The sequence below is a fragment of the Rhinatrema bivittatum genome, chromosome 5 (assembly GCF_901001135.1).
Source record: "Rhinatrema bivittatum chromosome 5, aRhiBiv1.1, whole genome shotgun sequence".
NCBI classification, from domain to species: Eukaryota; Metazoa; Chordata; class Amphibia; order Gymnophiona; family Rhinatrematidae; genus Rhinatrema; species Rhinatrema bivittatum.
This window is the reverse complement of record NC_042619.1, coordinates 311,141,229-311,160,306: the sequence shown is the minus strand read 5'-3', so window position 1 is coordinate 311,160,306 and position 19,078 is coordinate 311,141,229. Positions and strand designations below refer to the sequence as shown.

At 45.6% G+C, this 19,078-nt stretch overlaps 1 protein-coding gene across 2 annotated transcripts in view; it reads right to left on the bottom strand.

Moving 5' to 3' along the window:
- FAM178B (family with sequence similarity 178 member B) overlaps positions 1–19,078 on the bottom strand; it is an 819,452-nt gene that overhangs the window by 591,500 nt on the left and 208,874 nt on the right. For both annotated transcript variants that reach the window (XM_029604316.1, XM_029604317.1), the window contains one exon: positions 741–866. In XM_029604316.1, the coding sequence (XP_029460176.1) occupies positions 741–866 (126 nt within the window). The remainder of the gene's footprint in view (positions 1–740; positions 867–19,078) is intronic.

Sequence of the window (19,078 nt, the reverse complement as noted above, 5' to 3'; positions counted from 1 at the left end):
AGAAGAAAAGCTCCATCTTCACTGACTTTCGGAGCTTCTCAATCTTCCAGACCCGGTTCTGCTGGGATCTAGGTGACCTCTGACCACAGTCATAACAATTAGCTGAGTCATGATCAGGTCCCAGGCACTTGTAGCAGATATCGTAGCCATCAATGATGGACATCTTATGGCCACACACACATCCTTGAAGCCACTGGTTGTGGCCTTCTTGAAGCCAGATATATCAACTTCTTTTTCTTTTTGCAAAGAAAAGCGCTATTGAGGGGCTGCCAAGGCAGTGAGGCAACTAAAAGCTAAACAGAAGTAAAAAAGCAGAAATCTGAAAAATAAATAAAGCAAGAGAGGATACATATCCATGAGAAGCTCAGACAAAAATAGAGGCTCAAAAGGCAATGTGTATGTGGGAACCTCCACACATGCTCAGTAGTAAAACTTTACTAAGCTAGAGAGGTGAGACCCTTCAGCATCATCAGATCACATCATGCATGCATCATGGCTAATTCAGCCCTGCTTGTCAATAGAGAACCTTTGATCCTTTCAGGCGGCATAAGTGATCTCCAGGTGTAATATTTCTCTGTTAATATTATCTTTCATCAGTCATTATGCCCTACTACTTACTAGGTTATTATTTATCCACTATAAGCTTTCGTCTCAGTTTATGTTTACCAAATATGAGTCTCTCTCTTTGGCATCATTAATCTAAGGTACTATAAAACTACCCAAAGAAACTAGCTGTCTACCTGTGCTCTTCCATGAGTGCTGTTTGTTCTTCAGAGTTATTACAGGAGGCATGCTCCATGCTGTATCCCAAAAGTAGGCTCTCTTTCAGTTTCTCTTCCAGATCTGCTTCCTCCTTTGTCTGCTCCCTAAGTGTTAATACAAATACACCCTGTGAGTAGGTCTGAAAACAGAGGATTAAAAACAGTAAAGTCAATTTTCAAAGGGATTAGGCGCTTTTCTTTGAGGAGGACCTAAACTGGCTCCTTTTTAAATTAACTAGGTCTGAGTGCAATTTAGGGTCCTAAATATTGGATGGGCCCGGGAGGAGGATTACGTTTGAGGAGAGAAAGTTAAGTGGCTAATACTGATTTTTAGAGCTAGCCACTAAACTTGGCCAGACAAATCTAGGCGCTCTTATAGCAGGCACAAATTGGGCTGGCTAAATCTTCTCTTTCTCCCACAATTAAAAGCTGAGCAAGAAGAGCCTACAGCCCCCCAGCAGCCCCTCTCTGCTACTGCTTTTAAAAGTAAATCAGGAGTCAACAGACCTCCTTCTCACACACACCCATCCTCCCACCAAACATCAAAGTAGAGCCAAAGGACCAATAGCTGCCCCATCCCTCAGGATATTCCTTATTTTCCTCGAACATGCACACAGGATGGGTATCCAACTGCCCCCTTGCAGTCCCTCCTTCCTGATTCCCACCTCGCACGCTCCAGATCCTGCTCCCTCCAAATCTCCTCATTGAACCAGAAGAATTGAATCAATGCTGGATACCAACCTGGGAAGATTTAAAACTCAACCTTCCTACTGACTCAACTTGGAGAGGTTTGGAGGGGGTCAGGAAAGAGCATTGCAGAAGGGCAGTTGTCCTATGTGCACATTAGTATACGAGTAAAAGGGATCCTGGAAGGTAGTTGTTGATCCTTCAGCTCTACTTTGAAGTACAGTGGGATGGAGAGGAGAAGTAGTTGGGGGGGACACTGTTGGCTTCCCAGCTCTATTTTCAAAAGCAAAGCGAGGGAAGAGGGAATGCCAAAGTAGGTGGGTTGTTGGCCCACTCTACTCTACTTTTTAAAAGTGGCAGAAGAAAGGTGGATGCCAGCGGGCTGTCAGCCCCCTACCTCAACTCTGAAATGTAATGAACGAAAAGAAAATTGTATGTTACTTAGGCACATATTTTCAGTCATGGTTGAGAGGACTAAATCTATGAGAACAAATTTTGGCTGCCTAGATTTAGGGGAATTTTCAGTTAGTTTATTGGCTGAAAATTCTTCTAAATCTAGGCAATCAGAATTTGGCTGCTTAGATTACATGCTCTACCTTGGATGAAAACCAAGCTGAAACGAGAGACAGACAACACAAAGAGAGAAAGAGTCTCTGGGGTGGACAACGGTCCACAGAGTTCAAGTTTCATCATGCGGTATGAGGAGCACCACCTCATTGATGGGCCTGTAGAAGATCTTGGCTGTCCCTTGGTTCACAGTCTTTACTTCAATCTTGTGAACATGTCCGTCGTTTCCGGGGTAAGTCTTGACAACGAGTCCTAGAGGCCAGCTGTTGCGTTGGGTTTGGCTGTTTTTGAGAAGGACGAGGTCACCTTCTCGGATGTTGGCTTTGTTGGATTGCCACTTGCTTCGATACTGGAGAGTCGGCAAGTACTCTTTCTTCCAACGACTTGTTTCCAATGGCATTTGTAGAGCTCTTTGTTCAACTCTTTACAGGTTCCCACGAAGTTAGTTCCACAATCGGAATGGATCAAAGTGGCTGAAAGCAAAATTGCTTACCTTGTAATAGGTGTTATCCCAGGACAGCAGGATGTAGTCCTCACATATGGGTGACGTCATTGAACAGAGCCCAGGCGGGAAAACTTTCTGTCAAAGTTTCTAGAAACTTTTGACTGGCCCAGTGAGGCCACTGAGCATGCCCAGCATGCTATGATATTCTCTGCCACAGGTGTCTCTCTTCAGTCTAGTATGTAGCAAAAGCTTTAGCAAAAAGAATAATAAAATAAAAAAAGGGCCCAACTCCGCGGGGTGGCGGGTGGGTTCTGTGAGGACTACATCCTGCTGTCCTGGGATAACACCTATTACAAGGTAAGCAATTTTGCTTTATCCCAGGACAAGCAGGATGCTAGTCCTCACATATGGGTGAATAGCGAGCTAGAGGCTGAGTCATTGTGTAGTGAAATGTTTTTGTGGAATGAGTCAGCCGAAGATCACAGCAGTTCGGTTGTAGAAGGAGTTGGGTTTAAGCTGGAAACAAGTTCTTTAAGACAGATTGTCCATAGGCTGAATCTTGTCATCCTTGCTTGTCCAAACAGTAATGAGCTGCAAAGGTGTGAAGAGAACTCCATGTTGCTGCTTTACAAATGTCAAGTATTGGCACTGAACGATAGTGTGCAACTGAAGTTGACATTGCCCTAACTGCATGTGCTTTTACTCGCCCTTGGAGAGGAAGGCCTGCTTTCTCATAGCAAAACTGTATGCAATCTGCTAACCAGTTTGATAGAGTATGTTTACCCACTGCATTACCTGGTTTGTTTGGGTCATAGGAAACAAAGAGTTGATTGGATTTCCTGTGAGCTGCAGTGCGGTTTAAGTAGAAAGACAGAGTACGCTTGCAATCTAAGGTGTGTAAGGCCCTTTCTCCTTGGTGAGCATGAGGCCTTGGAAAGAAAGTGGGTAAAACTATAGATTGGTTTAAGTGGAATTCCGTAACTACCTTAGGAAGAAATTTAGGATGAGTACGGAGAACCACTCTGTCATGTAAGAACTTAGTGTAGGGTTCATATGCGACTAGTGCTTGTAACTCACTAACCCTTCTAGCTGAAGTAATGGCTATGAGGAAGACAGTTTTCCATGTAAGAAATTTTAGGTCACTGGAATCAATGGGTTCAAAGGGAGAACGCATGAGTCTAGTTAGAACCAAATTTAGATCCCAGTGAGTGACTGGGTGTCTAATTGGTGGCTTAATAAGTAAACCTCTCATAAATCTTTGTACGAGAGGTTGTGTAGAAATAGGTGCATCTGATACCTGATTATGGTAAGCTGAAATTGCACTTAAATGTACTCTTACAGAAGAAGTCTGTAGACCAGATTCTGAAAGATGGTACAGGTAGTCCAATAAAGACTTTGTGGGGCAAGTGAAAGGATTGATGTCTTTTTGCCTGCACCACAAAGTGTATCTCTTCCATTTGGAAGCGTAGTTCTTCCTTGTGGAAGGTTTACGTGAAGCTATAAGAACTTGGGAAATGTTAGCTGGAAGATTGAGTGGTTGTAAGATCAAGCTTTCAACATCCAAGCTGTCAGTGATAGGGATTGAAGGTTGGGATGTCGCAACCGACCCTGATCCTGAGTTATGAGAGTGGGAGTTACTCCCAGGCGAATGGGATCCCTGACTGAGAGGTCTAGAAGTGTGGGAAACCATACTTGTCGAGGCCAATATGGGGCTATGAGTATCATTGTCCCCTGGTCCTGTTGTAGCTTCACTAGAGTTTTGGTTATGAGTGGTATCGGAGGATACGCATATAATAGGCCTGAGTTCCAAGGGCGAGCAAAGGCGTCCTTGGATGGCCTGTTGTTTATGTTGTATAGGCAACAGTAGTTGTCCACTTTGTGATTTAGATGTGTTGCAAAGAGGTCTACTGTTGGTTGTCCCCAACGATGAAATATCTTGGTCACTACTATGGGATCTAGTGACCATTCGTGTGGTTTGAATTGACGACTGAGTCTGTCCGCTACTACATTGTGAATGCCTGCTAGGTAAGTGGCCTTGAGAAACATGGAGTTGTTCAAGGCCCAACCCCATATCTGAGCTGCCTCTTGACAGAGGAGGTACGAGCCTGTCCCTCCCTGTTTGTTGATGAACCACATGGCTACTGTGTTGTCTGTTTGGATTAGCACAGTCTTGTTTGTAAGGCAGTCCTTGAAGGCATGCAGAGCATACCGTATAGCTCGAAGTTCCAGGAAATTGATTTGAAATGTTGCTTCGAGCTTTGTCCATGTTCCTTGTGTTTGGAGAGTCCCTATGTGAGCTCCCCAACCCAAGGTGGAGGCATCCGTAGTCAGAGTTATTTGTGGAACTGGTTGTTGAAAGGGTAGGCCCTTGCACAAATTGTCCTTGTTCACCCACCACAGCAGAGAAGAACGTAGTTGGTGGGTTACTTGAATTGGAGAATAAAGTGGTTGAATGGCTTGGATCCATTGTGATCTTAAAGTCCATTGAGTTACCCTCATGGCTAGTCTTGCCATAGGAGTGACATGAACTGTGGAGGCCATGTGGCCAAGTAATGTGAGAAACTGATGAGCTGTTGCTTGTTTCTTGGAGTGAATCGAGCTTGCTAGTAGAGACAGTGTGTTTGCTCGATCCTCTGGTAGAAATGCCTTTGCGAGGTTGGTGTTTAAATCCGCTCCTATGAACTGAAGCAGGTGAGATGGAGTGAGATGGGACTTTGGATAATTGATGAGAAATCCCATGGAGTGCAGTAGAGCAATAGTTTTGTTGAGAGACTGTATTGCTCCTTGTTGAGATTGGCTTCTGATGAGCCAATCGTCTAGATATGGGAAAACATGTACACTTTGCTTGTGTAGGTGTGCTGTTATTACTGCCAGACATTTGGTGAACACTCTGGGTGCAGAAGCTAGTCCGAATGGCAGTACTTTGTATTGGTAATGATGAATGCCCACCTTGAAGCGTAGATACTTTCGATGAGGAGGGTATATTGGTATATGGGCGTAAGCATCTTGAAGATCCAGAGAACAGAGCCAATCTCCTGCTTGAAGAAGTGGGAGCATTGTGCCTAGGGAAACCATCCTGAACTTTTCTTTTTGTAGAAATTTGTTGAGATTTCTGAGGTCTAGGATGGGTCGTAGGCCTCCAGTTTTCTTTGGAATGAGGAAATATCTGGAGTAGAATCCCCTGCCCTGCTGAGCCCTGGGCACTGGTTGAATGGCCCTGGCTGTCAGAAGGGTGGATAATTCTATTTGTAATTGAATTATTTGGGAATTTTGTTGTGGGTAGGAAGTTGGTGGGAATTCTGGAGGAACTGAGAGAAAATTTAGTTTGTAACCGTGGGCTACAATAGAAAGTACCCATTGGTCTGTTGTTATCTTTTCCCAACTGGTGTGGAAAAGGGAAATTCTTCCTCCCACTGGTATGTTTTGATTGGGGTTTTGGAGGGTGGGTCTGATCTCTGGATCTGTGTTCAAAAACCCGTAGCTGGACCAGTCTGTGAAGGAGGCTGAGTACGGGCTGTTCTTGGTTGCCTGGCTTGAGAACGCTGGGTAGGTCTAGAAGGTCTAGTTCTCGTAGGTTGATTGTAGTACCTTCTTGGCCTGTAGTATGGATGTCTAGGTTCCCGACGTGGAAAACGTCTAGGGGCCTGGGTGGTTGGTTCTTGAGGTAATTGTGACAGTTGCCTTAAGGTCTCTGTGTGATCCTTAAGTTGTTGGACGGCATCTTGCACTTTTTCCCCAAATAAATTGTCTCCACGGCATGGCAGATCTACAAGCTTGTCCTGTACTTCAGGCCTGAGATCTGATGCTTTCAACCAGGCCCATCTTCGAGCTGTGATGCCAGCTGCTGCTGTTCTTGAGGCTGTGTCAAAGTTGTCATAAGCAGCCCTAACCTCATGTTTCCCAGCTTCTAGGCCCTTGGCAATGATTGATTGTCCGGATTCTTGAAACTGTTCTGGAAGAGAATTCGTGAAATGCTCCATCTGCTTCCAGAGATCCCTCTGGTACTGTGTCATGTACAGTTGGTAAGCAGAGATTCTGGAAGATAAAAGTGCGCTTTGGTACACTTTTTTGCCCAAAGAGTCCAGAAAGCGATGATCCTTTCCTGGGGGAGCTGATGAATGTGGACGTACCCTTTTTGATTTTTTCTGGGCAGATTCCACTACCACAGATTGATGTGGCAACTGTGTTTTTTGAAAACCTGGTGCCTGCTGCACTAGGTAAGTGGTGTCTACCCATTTATTCACTGCTGGGACCGTGCATGGGTGTTCCCACACTCGTTGTTGTAGGTCCAACAGAACTTCGTGGATGGGAATTGCCAAAACTTGTTTTGGTGGGTCCACAAATTGTAGTACCTCTAAGGTATGCTGTCTTGAATCATCTTCTGAGGAAAGTTTGAATGGAATTGTATCCGCCATCTCTTGGACAAAACTTGAAAAGGATAAGTCCTCAGGTGGGGATCTTTTTCTTACTTCAGGTGGTGATGGTTCTGACATGAACTCTTCTGAAGATGTATCAGTTCCTTGCTCATCCCAAGAGTCATCTCCATCTGGATCTTGATATGGAGTTCTTGGGGTTGTTTTAGTAGGAATACCTGATGGTCCAGGTAATGGGTCATCGATGGAGATTATTGGAGGATTCATCTCCATACGTTTCTGAGGAGTTTTATCGACGACTTTTTGATATTTTTGTGAAAGTCGTCGAAAAAGTGCCAATTCCTGAGCATCAGTATCTTCCTGCTCTGTAATTGTCGAGGGAAGGATGGGTGTCCTCGAAGTAGTTGTCGAGGGTAATGCTCTCGGTGTCGATTCCGTCGACGGTGGTAACATTACAGCCGGGATTTGGGCGTATATCGACGTCGATGACGTGATTATTTTTGGTGTCGACGTCGAATCTCTTTGAACCGGAGCCAAAATTGACCCCGGCATCGGTGTAGTCACCGGCATCGGCAAATTTGCCGGCATCGATGTGGAGAACATCGGCATCGACAATGAAGTCGGTATGGTGAATTGTTCCTTCAGAGCCTGTGAAATCGCTTGACGGATTAATTCCGACAATTCCGGCCGCACAACCATTGGGAGCAGAGCGGTTGAGGGCGGTGGCGTAGGCTGAAGCACAAGTTCCTGACACGTACCTTGTGGTGGCTCTGGTGTCGATATCGGAGTGGAGGTAGGCCGAGGCGTTATTGACTCCGAGGTTTCTTGATTTTTAGGCCGCTTCGCTGTCGAGGGTTCCTGGGAAGCCGAGTCGGACAACGAGGGGCTTCGATGACGGTGTCGATGTTTCGACTTTGATTTTTCCATCGATTTCGTCGACGTCGAGGACAATGAAGGGGACGAGTGGTCTCCCGAAGGTCCCGGTTGAGGTTTTTTAAGTATTACCCTCTTAGTCGCTCCAGCCGGAGACGACTTCGACGACTGCGATGTGGAAGGAATGAGTTGCAGGCTGAATAAATGTTCCATTTTTCCAAGCCTGATTTTCCTAGTTTTTGGAGTCATCTCCGCGCACTGTGGACAGTTATGGACATCATGCTTATCTCCTAAACATACCACACATTCAGTGTGCGGGTCTGTAAGAGACATTTTTCTCATACACACAGGGCATTTTTTAAAACCTGTGGACATTGTGAATCGACGGCCGTCGATTCGACTGAGGAGAATTTTAAAATATCTCCAAATCAAAATCTTTTTGACTGGGTTACTTACCGGCCGGCAAGAACAAACCCCGAGAGATTTCTGTGACAGAGAATTTCAAATTTACGACTATTAAGTCGAATAACAGTTGAGGTAAACTCAATGGCTCCGGATCCGCGATGCTAGCTGCAGCGCGGAAAAAAACGAAGACTGAAGAGAGACACCTGTGGCAGAGAATATCATAGCATGCTGGGCATGCTCAGTGGCCTCACTGGGCCAGTCAAAAGTTTCTAGAAACTTTGACAGAAAGTTTTCCCGCCTGGGCTCCGTTCAATGACGTCACCCATATGTGAGGACTAGCATCCTGCTTGTCCTGGGATAACCCCAGAGTTGAGCGTTGTAGATGTAGCGTTGTAGCTGTAGCTCAGTACTACTTTTCTGTCCGTGTGAAGATGGATAGTATCAATTTGTATGTCCGTTTTGGCTGTTATTAACTCCACTATTTCCACTGCTAGCACCGCTCCACACAATTCTAGATGTGGTATGATGTGGTTAGACTGTGGTGCTAACTTGGCTTTGCCGAAGCTGAACCCCACACGCACTATTCCTTCTGCATCCGTTACTCTCAAGAAGGCTACCGCAGCTATTGCCTTCACAGATGTGCCAGAGAAAACACAGATATCTTTGCGGCTGATTGTATTGAGTGGTATTGGGATTTAAGTGCGTGGTATGTGGAACTGTTCAAGCACTTTTAGGGAGCTCTTCCAATTTTCCCATTCTGGCTTCATTGCTTGAGGTAGTGGAGTGTCCCACTCGGTGGTACTTGATGAGAGTTCTCTTAACAAGGTTCTTCCTTGTATCGTGGCTGGAGTCACAAATCCCAGTAGATCGTACAAGCTGTTGACTATTGGCAGGACACCTCGGCGAATATATGGTTCATCTCGAGTTGAGACTTGGAATGTGAAGACATATCTCTTTACATCCCAATTTAATCCAAGGCTTCGTTGGAGAGGAGGTCCACTCTCAGGTCCAAGTTCTTTAAGTCTTTGGCATGATCGTCTGAAGGAAATGCTCTCATTGCTTCAGAACTATTGGAGGCTATTTTGGGAAGCCTTAGATTGGCACCTGTAGCATTGTTTATGTCATCCTTATTAAATCGATTGCTTCCTCTGCAGTAGGTAAGGACTTTAGTCCGTCATCTACGTAGAAGTCCCTTTCCACAAAGTGTCTGGCATATGCGCCGTACACTTTTTCTCCTTCTTGGGCTGTCCTTCTGAGCCCGTATGTGGCTACTTCAGGTGATGGACTATTACCGAAGATGAGCACTCGCATCCGGTACTCCACTATCTCCTTATTGATGTCGTTGTCGCGGTACCTCAGGAGTCTTAGGTAATTTCTGTAGTCTTGGTGAACGACAAAACAGTAGAACATTTGATGGATGTCGGCTGTCACAGCGACTGCTTCTTTTCTGAAGCAGATCACTACTCCTAACAAGTTGTTGATCATGTCAGGTCCCGTGAGAAGGAAATTGTTGAGTGAGATTCCACGAAACTGCGCACTGGAATCAAAGACGATCCGGATCTGGCCAAGTTTCTGCTAATGGTACACACCAAAGGTAGGTAAGTACCAACACTCTTCATTATCCCTTAAGGGTGGAGCTAGTTCTGCGTGGCTATTGTCCAACATGTCATTCATGAAGTTAATGAAGTGTCGTCTCATCTCCGGTTTCCTTTCCAGAGTTCTCCGCAGTGGCATAAGTCGTGAGAGTGCTTGTTCTCTGTTAGGGAATCGAGGTCTGGGTGTCCGGAATGGTAGAGGAGCTACCCAGCTATTTGATCCATCTATAAAGAACTCTTTATTCATAGTTCTTAAGAATTCTCTGTCTTCTACAGAGAGAGTAGATTTGTCGTCATCCTTGGTGACTTGAAACACTGAGTCTCCTAGATGTTCTTCTACATCTGATGGGGAGGTGATCTGACTGGTAGCTGAATTGAGATTCAGTTCCTCGCAGCTTAAGATCTCCTTGGCACTTAGATGGTTAGGACATGGTTCAAATAGAGTAGGATGTCCATCCTCTAAGACACTCATAGCGTATGCATGAATGCTTAGTCTCCTTGTTCTATTCAAGCAGACATCGCCGACTATCACCCATCCCAAGGCGAGTCGGTAAGCATAGGGAGCAGTTGGTGGGCCATCACGTGTCTCCAGGACCTTGATCAGTGCCGGTGTTTCTCTGCCCAATAACAGCAGGATATCTGCTTCCGAATCTAGAGGTGGGAGCTGATGCATTATGGGGCTTTAGATGAGAATGGTACCGAGCGGCTTCTGGTGTAGGAATCTCATCTCTGTTGTCAGCCATCGTGTTGCACTCGATGAGTGTGGGCAAGTTTGACTTGTTGCTGCCGTCTATCGCCTCTATTTCATATCCGCTTACTCTCCTCCCTGTCACACTGGTAACCCCTGAGCAGGTTTTGAAGTTGTACAGAGAGGAGTGGTGATGGATATCAAACAAGTCAAAGAATTCTGGCCTTGCCAAGGATCTGTTGCTCTGCTCATCTATGATGACATACATTTTGACTGCCTTCTCAGGTTGCTCTTCGGGATACACTCTAGCCAGGCATATTTTTGTGCAGGATTTCTCGTTGCTATTTCTCCCGCACACTTGTGTGCATTTGAGGATCACTTCAGGTTCTGGCGTTTATTCTGCCCTTTCCTCCCCGCTGTGGTTTGAACTAGGGTGTGGGGTTCACAAAGGATGAAGTTTTGCTCCGTCAGGGTGCAGGGTGCTATCATGTTGGTCACTCCCACACTCTGAACACTTAATGGCTACTTTACAGTCTTTAGCCATGTGGTTAAATGAAGAACAGCACCGGTAGCAAATTCTGTACCTTTTTAAGAGTTCTTTGTGCTCTTTCGAGGTTTCCCTTTGAATCCTCGACACTTTCTGAGTGGGTGAGGTGTCTTGTGTATTGGGCACTGTCGGTCTGGGACTTCTGCCCTATCCATACTGGGAAGTTGGTCTGATGTAGATGTTGCAGACACTTCCATTTTGTGCACAGAGATGGGCTTCCTGCTGCCGTTATGCTTATTGGTTGGCCTCTCGCTCACTCGGTGGTTGATTCTGTGTTTTCACGTGTGCTGAATGAGAAGCTAGAGTCATTCCTATGGTCCGCTAAATCTCGTATGAACTTTGTGAAAAGGTGGGTACTCTTTGTGGTCTTCTTTGTACCGTGCACCATGAGATGCCCATTTATCTTGTATATCACATGGCAGTTTGTTTATGATGGTGTTCGTGCCTCGTGGTGTGTCCAGAAAGTTGAGACTTGGATAAATGAGCTCGTCCTTAGCTGTCTCCACCTCTTGGAGGAGATCTCCCAATTCTTTCTACTTTCGGTTATCCCTACTAGATGTTTCTGGAAAGTCTTCCATTTTCTCAAATAACTCATTCTCTTTGGCAACTGGGTCCCCATAACATTGCTCAAGTCTCTCTTGTACCTCTTTTAGTGCTGTAAAAGGATCACATGGGTAGATGTTTTTTAATCCTTTCACGTGTTTGACTGATTCACGTCCCAACCATTTTACCATCAAGTTTAATTCGTACTTCGGAGTCAATCTCATATCCTTCACAGCATCTTGGAAGTCAGATTTCCATGCTCTGTAACTCTCAGGGCAGTCGTTGAACTTGTAGAGCCCTGCGGTTATGAATTCTCGGCGGGTCATATACCTTGCTAAGTCTTCTCTTTCTGAAGACTCGTTCTGAAAGGCAGTAGGTCTTGATGGGCGGGTGTCTTGTGGTTGACTGTGTACGTCACCCTTGTTGTACATTGGCTCGGGCCGTGGTTAATCAATTGTCTCCTGTTTTGGCACCGGGTACTCAATTGGAACCCTTCTTGAGTGTAGTTGCTTAGCTCTTTCTCGTTCCCAGTCCTCACGGGACGCTGGGATCCATGGTTGCAGGGAAGTGTTTTCTTTGGGGCGCGTGTTTGGCGCGTGAGTTGACTGCCATGCATTCGTGTGATCCAGAGCCGGTGGATCACTGCCATGGCGTTCAGAATTCGTGGCATTTTGCGTTTCAGGTCCGATTTCTTTGGTGAAGCCAGACATTTGTGAGGGGGAGTGTGTTCTCCCATGATGCGTGGGTTGCTCTGAGAGAAGCGGCGCTTTGGCGCTGGCTTGGGTAGGAGGGTGAGCCATGACATACTCAAACGTCCACTGGGTCATGTCCTGCTGAGTCATGGAGCTGAGTCATGGAGCTGAGTCATGGAGCTGAGTGGGTTCCTCCCCCCCCCCCCCCATCGCCTTGGTCCAGGGCCGCATCAAATACCTTAATTTCGGCTTCAAGGGCTGCTGCTTCTCCTTTCTGCCGCAACAAGTCCAGGGTGATATCTAGTTCAGTCTTTCTGTATACCTGGGTGGCAGCTGTAGTGGCAGCTGTAGCAGCAGCGGCCTTCTGTTGTTCTTCTATTCTGAGCCCTTCTCTTTTAAAGGCTGCTGCTTGTTCAGCATACTGTATGTGTGCTATGGCTGCTTGAGACTCTGCTTTCTTTTGGAGAGTGATTGAGCTGAGCTGCGAACGGTTCAAGCCTCTTGACCCATGTGACCTTACGGATCTCGTTGCATACTTAGAGGTGTAAGAGTGCTGAAAGCCGATCTCGCTTATTGAATAGCTTTCTTCTGCACTGTTAATGGTATCCACTACCATTTTCGGCGTGTTTGGTATAAATTCTGTTGGCGGCCTTTTTCTTCAAGGCTTTCTGCAGTGTTAGTTTGTGTTAAGAACTTGAGATACTCTTCTGTGATGAGCCGATAGGTTTGGGAACGAAGCTGCAGCTCTTCTATAGGGTACTTAAGAATGGTGGAGCTCTCTGTGACCTTCTCCCTTTCCTGCTCCATGCTATGCCACTCTCTCTCTATCCTGTGTTCACGGCCTCTATCTTTTTGCCTCATATCTCTGCGTAGCTTTCTCTTTTGGCTTAGTTAATCTCTTTGAATTACTGCTTTCATCCCCTCCTTCAGCATCTCTCCCTTTTTGCTCTGTGTCATCTCTTAATTCAATGGCTTCAGCTAGCTGTTTCAAGGTGCTTTTGTCTTTCTGTACTGCTGCTTTAGCCATGTGGACAGCAGACACTTTTTCAGCCACTGAGTTAAGGGAATAAACTTTGAATTGCTTTAGAAGCAGAGGGGCAAGGCTAGCTAACACTTCAGGGAAGTTTACCTGGAGCTTTCTGCTCCCCGTCCCTGGAGTCAGCAGAAATCTGGTATCTATAGCAACCTTCGGCGGCAAATGTGAGACAGAGAGATGGGGGAAGGGCAGAGCAACTTTCGCAATCACTGTCCTTCAGTCCTGTCTGTAGAGTCAGCAGATCTGGTATCAATAGCAACTAATTACTCTCTGCTTCTAATAGTGGCAAAGAGAGGGGCGAGCTGCTCACAGGTGAGAATTCCTTGCTCAGCAACAGGGAAGCTTGATTGGGCTTAAGCACTGTCGTTAAGTCCTTTTGTCTAGAGTTTGATTCTGGCGGGATTGCTCTTTGTATACCTTGCTTTTAGTATGGGCTCATATTACATCTGCAGTTTGCTTCTTATATGCTTGCAGACTCAAAGTCAGTTCTGATAGTATAAATCTTCACAATCTTAGGGTTTTTATATTTGATTCCCTTGCCTCTCATCACAGCTGGGAGGTGTGGAAGGCTTATTTCAAGTGCAAGGCGGTGCTTCTAACAACCCTTCATCTTTAACGATTTCTACTCTGTGTAGACTTCCCTTTCACAGGCTGTGCTTTGGGGCTGAAGACCCTGTTTCATTGCACTGTATGCAGTTCTTTTAAAATGCTTCAGTTCACTGGCTTTCCACTGTTACTATCTTTCTGTTCAAACAAGTTTTTACTGTTCTGGATCAAACTGACATCCGAGTTTGCCATCCAGACAGCTAAACTTTTTCTCCAATCAGTCCTCAAGACAAAGATTCTTTAAGTTTGCAATTATTTATTGTACAGGTAAATTCTACTTACAATTGTTGCATCTCAAACGTGAGCCCCAAGGCAAAGATCTTTGGTAACTGGAGACAGGGTAGCAGGAAAGAGAAGGGAGTCTTTTATGTTGCAGGAGTTGGTTTATAGTAGAGGTAGGAAGCATGAGGGATATGAGGCTGATTTAGTCTTTGGAAGAAGGCAGTAAGAGAAAAGGTAAAAACTCGATCATTTCAGAAAGTTTTACAGAGCGCTGCTGGCTCGGAAGGAAGCGTGGGGTGAACTGAACTTTCGTCGAGAGCTGCTAAAGGAAACGCTGGGGTCAGAGGGCAAGGTCCAATGGCAGCAAGCCTAAGAACCATGTGATACAGGGGGAGCAGGAAGGGCAGTCCCTTGAGTCTATAAGGCATCTAGGAAGACTCAAGTTAGATTGAGGGGCATTCAGGCTCTTCCGATAGTGAGAGAAAGCGGAGGGGGGAGGGAGCTTCTCTTAAGGGCAAAGGCTCTTCTTAAAGGCAAAGCTCACAGACTTTTATCATGGGTTTCAAAAAGTGTTTCAGTATCAAGAATCCTCAGAAGGAAGGACTGCACTAAACACAGTTAAACTACAATATATACAGATACAAACAGGTATCCGTTGCTGGGGACAGAACAAGGGCGCGTGGCGTGGCAGCACTCCTTCCGAATCCTTCTTCATTCCTGAGTCCATGTCTGAGTCCTTGTCTGATGTCTTCACCCTCCAGCCACTGTCTGACCTGTCGCATTTGCTGCTCCCATGCGGCAGGTCCGAAAGGGCTATCGAGTAGCCGGAGGGCTACTCCAGAGACCAACATTGCATTGTTGGGTCTCTTGATGCGACAGGTTCAGCAGGGGCCTGGTCACCACTCCATCCCAGAGGAGGACCTGTCTCGCCGTAAGGGCATACACTCCTCATCCCACACTGGAGAGCGCCCCCTAGCGCTCCCTTCCATCGAGGTGCAACAGTGTGCGTTGAGATTTTTGTTGTTTCTTCTTAGCCATATTATTTCAGTTTTATTGGTGTTAAGTGTAAGTTTTAGAAGAGAAAGATCTTGTTGGATTGATCTCATGTATGTTAGAACATAAGAAATTGCCATGCTGGGTCAGACCAAGGATCCATCAAGCCCAGCATCCTGTTTCCAACAGAGGCCAAGGTTGCTGTAGTTCTTTCAAAAGTTTTCTTTCATGGAATGTAAAACTGAATATCATCAGCGTATACGAAAAATTTCATGTTCAGATTTTCTAAGAAGGCTGCTGAACATTATCGGCTGCTGAACATTACCTTCCCTTCCTGCTGGTGAGCTGTGCACGTTTCCTCTCTGCCCTGGTCCCTGGCTGGCTGGTCAGGGGGAGGAGTTGGAGACTACAAAAGAGGCGCGGCTGCGTCTGTAATGCTGCTGCTGAACATTACCTTCACTTCCTGCCGGTGAGCTGTGCACGTTTCCTCTCTGCCCTGGCCCCTGGCTGGCTGGTCAGGGGGAGTTGTTGGGGACTACAAAAGAGGTGTGGCTGCGTCTGTAACGCTGCCGCTGAACATTACCTTGGCACGCGGCTTAGCCCGGAGAAGCACGGAGGAGAATTAAGAGGTATATAATTTCTTGGATTTATAGTGAAACTGTAAGTTTTGATATTTCCTGCAGCCATAGAGACACTACAGGTTTCACTGTTATTGGTTATTCTTCTGTGATCAGTCTCCTTCCTTGGAACTGCCTTTCCATATTAGTTAATAGTTTTCTATTGGTTTTTTCTGATTATGCCACATACAAAAAGGAAGACACCTGTTAAAGAGATATCGTCAACGCCTAATGCAAGTATGAGTCAACAGAGGATCAAAGACTGTTTCATAAGAACGTCATCTTTAGCTTCGGGAGGAGTCACAGGGGATATCACCTTGGAGCAGGAGGTGAGCCCCAGGACATTTGAAACATCTTTGAGCCCCGGAGCCCCAGCAAAACCTGCCCCACCGTTGGGTAAGGATGAGGGCAATTTTCAAGAACAATTATCACTAATTCAACTCCTGGTACTCAGAAAGGGACAGATAGTATATCTGCATCCTTGGGGAGCCCCATAAGAGTGGGTTCCAGAGAACCAGGAGAAGTAACATTTACTAACCAGGTTGGGATGGCTACTATGGGGAAGAGAGATGAAGGTGTTCAGATAATAATGTCAAAAGAGGTAACATCTTTATCCTCAAAGAAATTTTCTTTAGAAGAGATAGGAAATATAATAATCTTAATGCAAAAATCTATTAATAATTTATCTGAAAAATTACAGGATGTATTACAGCAAAATGGGGTAATTAATCAAAAGGTGGGGGAACTGGAAGAAACTGAATATCATAGAAGGGAAGATTGTGGAAAATGAGAAAATTCAATCTAATTTGATTAGATCTGATAAAATATGTATGGATAAAATAGAATCTTTGGAGAATCACATTAAGAATTTTACACTTAGGGTTTTAAATTTCCCAAAGATCCATCTGATTTCTCCAATTGATCTGTTTAGAAGCTATTTAATTAATATATTGAAGTATTCGGAGTCTGCGATCCCGGCTATCTCAAGAATTTACTATCTCCCCTTAAAGGGAGAAGAGAAACAGCAGTTGGAAGAACAATCTGAGATAAATTTAGATTTAACAGATATAATGGAGAAATCATTCGAAGTCAATATAAAATCTAGGGCTACTTTGATTGTGCAATTTGCGTTTTTGATGGAAAGGGACTCAGTATTGAAGATGTATTTCCAAAATCAAAAACAAAACTTCTATGGTGAAAATATAAGAATATTCCCTGACTTAGCCCGGAGTACTCAACTTCGACGAAGGAAGTTTATTTCGATGAGAGCTCAAGTTCTTGGAAGAGGGGCTAAGTTTACACTGAAGTTTCCTTGTCGTTGTCTGATTTTATATCAGAACACTAGGTATGTTTTTAACTACCCGGAACAGTTGAGATTATATCTGGACTCCCACTCTTGAGAACCCCATAGGTTTGGGAAAAAGAAAATTAGAAGATGACAAGATAACTAGGTTGTTTCTATGATTACCTAAATCTCTGCTCTAAGGGGTAGATTTTCAAAGGGATACGCGCGTACCCCCCGAAAATCTACCCCAAACCCCCCCCCCCCCCCCTGCGCGCGCCAAGCCTATTTTGCATAGGCTCGGCAGCGCACGCAAGCCCCGGGACGCGCGTAAGTCCCGGGGCTTGCATGGAGGGGCGTGTCGGGGGCGTTTCGGGGGCGTGTCTGGAGTGACGCTGCGTTTCAGGGGCGTGTCCGGGGGGCGTGGTTCCGGCCCGGGGGCGTGACAGCGGCCCCTGGACCAGGCCCCAGCCCGGAACATAGAGCGCGGCAGCCGGCCCGGCATGCGCAAAGTTACGCCTGCTTCAAGCAGGCGTAACTTTCGTGATAGAGGTAGGGGGGAGGTTTAGATAGGGCCAGGGGGGTGGGTTAGGTAGGGGAAGGGAGGGGAAGGTGGGGGGAGGGCGAAGGAAAGTTCTCTCCGAAGCCGCTCCGATTTCGGAGTGGCCTCGGAGGGAACGGAGGAAGGCTGTGCGGCTCGGCGCACGCAGGCTGACGATTTTGGGCAGCCTTGCGCATGCCAACCCCGGATTTTACAAAAGTGTGCATTTATAAAATCTACCCCTAAGTGAAATACCTGTAATGTCTCAAAGTTTTTTCCTTATGTTTAGGTATTAGTATAAAGAAGGAGTTTGTTGAATCCTTGGTTGTTGGTTAATAAGAAACGATTGCAATATCCTCTTGTATACTGTCTTACTGTATTCCTGTAAAAATATGAAAAGTTCAATAAAAATTAAATTAAAAAAAAAGATTTTTTAGGAACGTGCTTATTGATAGGAGGCAGATGTTGAATAGGGTTGCCAAGAGTGCTGAGAATTGTGGAACTCCTGTGTCTATTGTAAATATGTCTGATAATTGGTTGTTTAATTTTACTTGAAAAGTTCTATTCTTAAGGAAGGGGGACAACTGTGAACTTTTCCATCAATTCCAATTTTTTTTTTAATTGTTGGCAGAGTAGATGATGGTCCATAATGTCAAATGCTGCTTTTAAGTCTAGTAGAACCAGTAAATATGATTCATGTTCGGGCGGGGCGCTACAGTGAGCCCTGCTCGGGGTGTTTAGTGTGCCCTTGGGCCTCAGCCCGACCCCAGACGCGTCCAGGACCGATCCGAGGGTTGACGGCGTGTTCCAGCTTGCCTGACAGTCTGACCCTCCACCAGGCCTGCAAGCTCCCATGGCCAACAACAGAGAATGTTGGAAGTTGAATGGTGTAGAATTCTGGTCGCCGATTCTCAAAAAAGATATAATTGCGATGGAGAAGGTACAGAGAAGGGCTACCAAAATGATAAGGGTAATGGAACAACTTCCCTATGAGGAAAGACTAAAGAGGTTAGGACTTTTCAGCTTGGAGAAGAGACGACTGAGGGGGGATATGATAGAGGTGTTTAAAATCATGAGAGGTCTAGAACGGGTAGATGTGAATCGGTTATTTACTCTTTCGGATAGTAGAAAGACTAGGGGGCACTCCATGAAGTTAGCATGGGGCACATTTAAAACTAATCGGAGAAAGTTCTTTTTTACTCAACGTACAATTAAACTCTGGAATTTGTTGCCAGAGAATGTGGTTCGTGCAGTTAGTATAGCTGTGTTTAAAAAAGGATTGGATAAGTTCTTGGAGGAGAAGTCCATTACCTGCTATTAAGTTCACTTAGAGAATAGCCACTGCCATTAGCAATGGTTACATGGAATAGACTTAGTTTTTGGGTACTTGCCAGGTTCTTATGGCCTGGATTGGCCACTGTTGGAAACAGGATGCTGGGCTTGATGGACCCTTGGTCTGACCCAGTATGGCATTTTCTTATGTTCTTAGGTTCTTATGTTCTTATGTCCTCCGACCATTCCGAGCCCTTTTGGACCTGCTGCGTGGAACAACATGGAGCAGCAGGCCTGGCCTGAGGTGAGGGCAGACGGAGGCCTTGACACGTA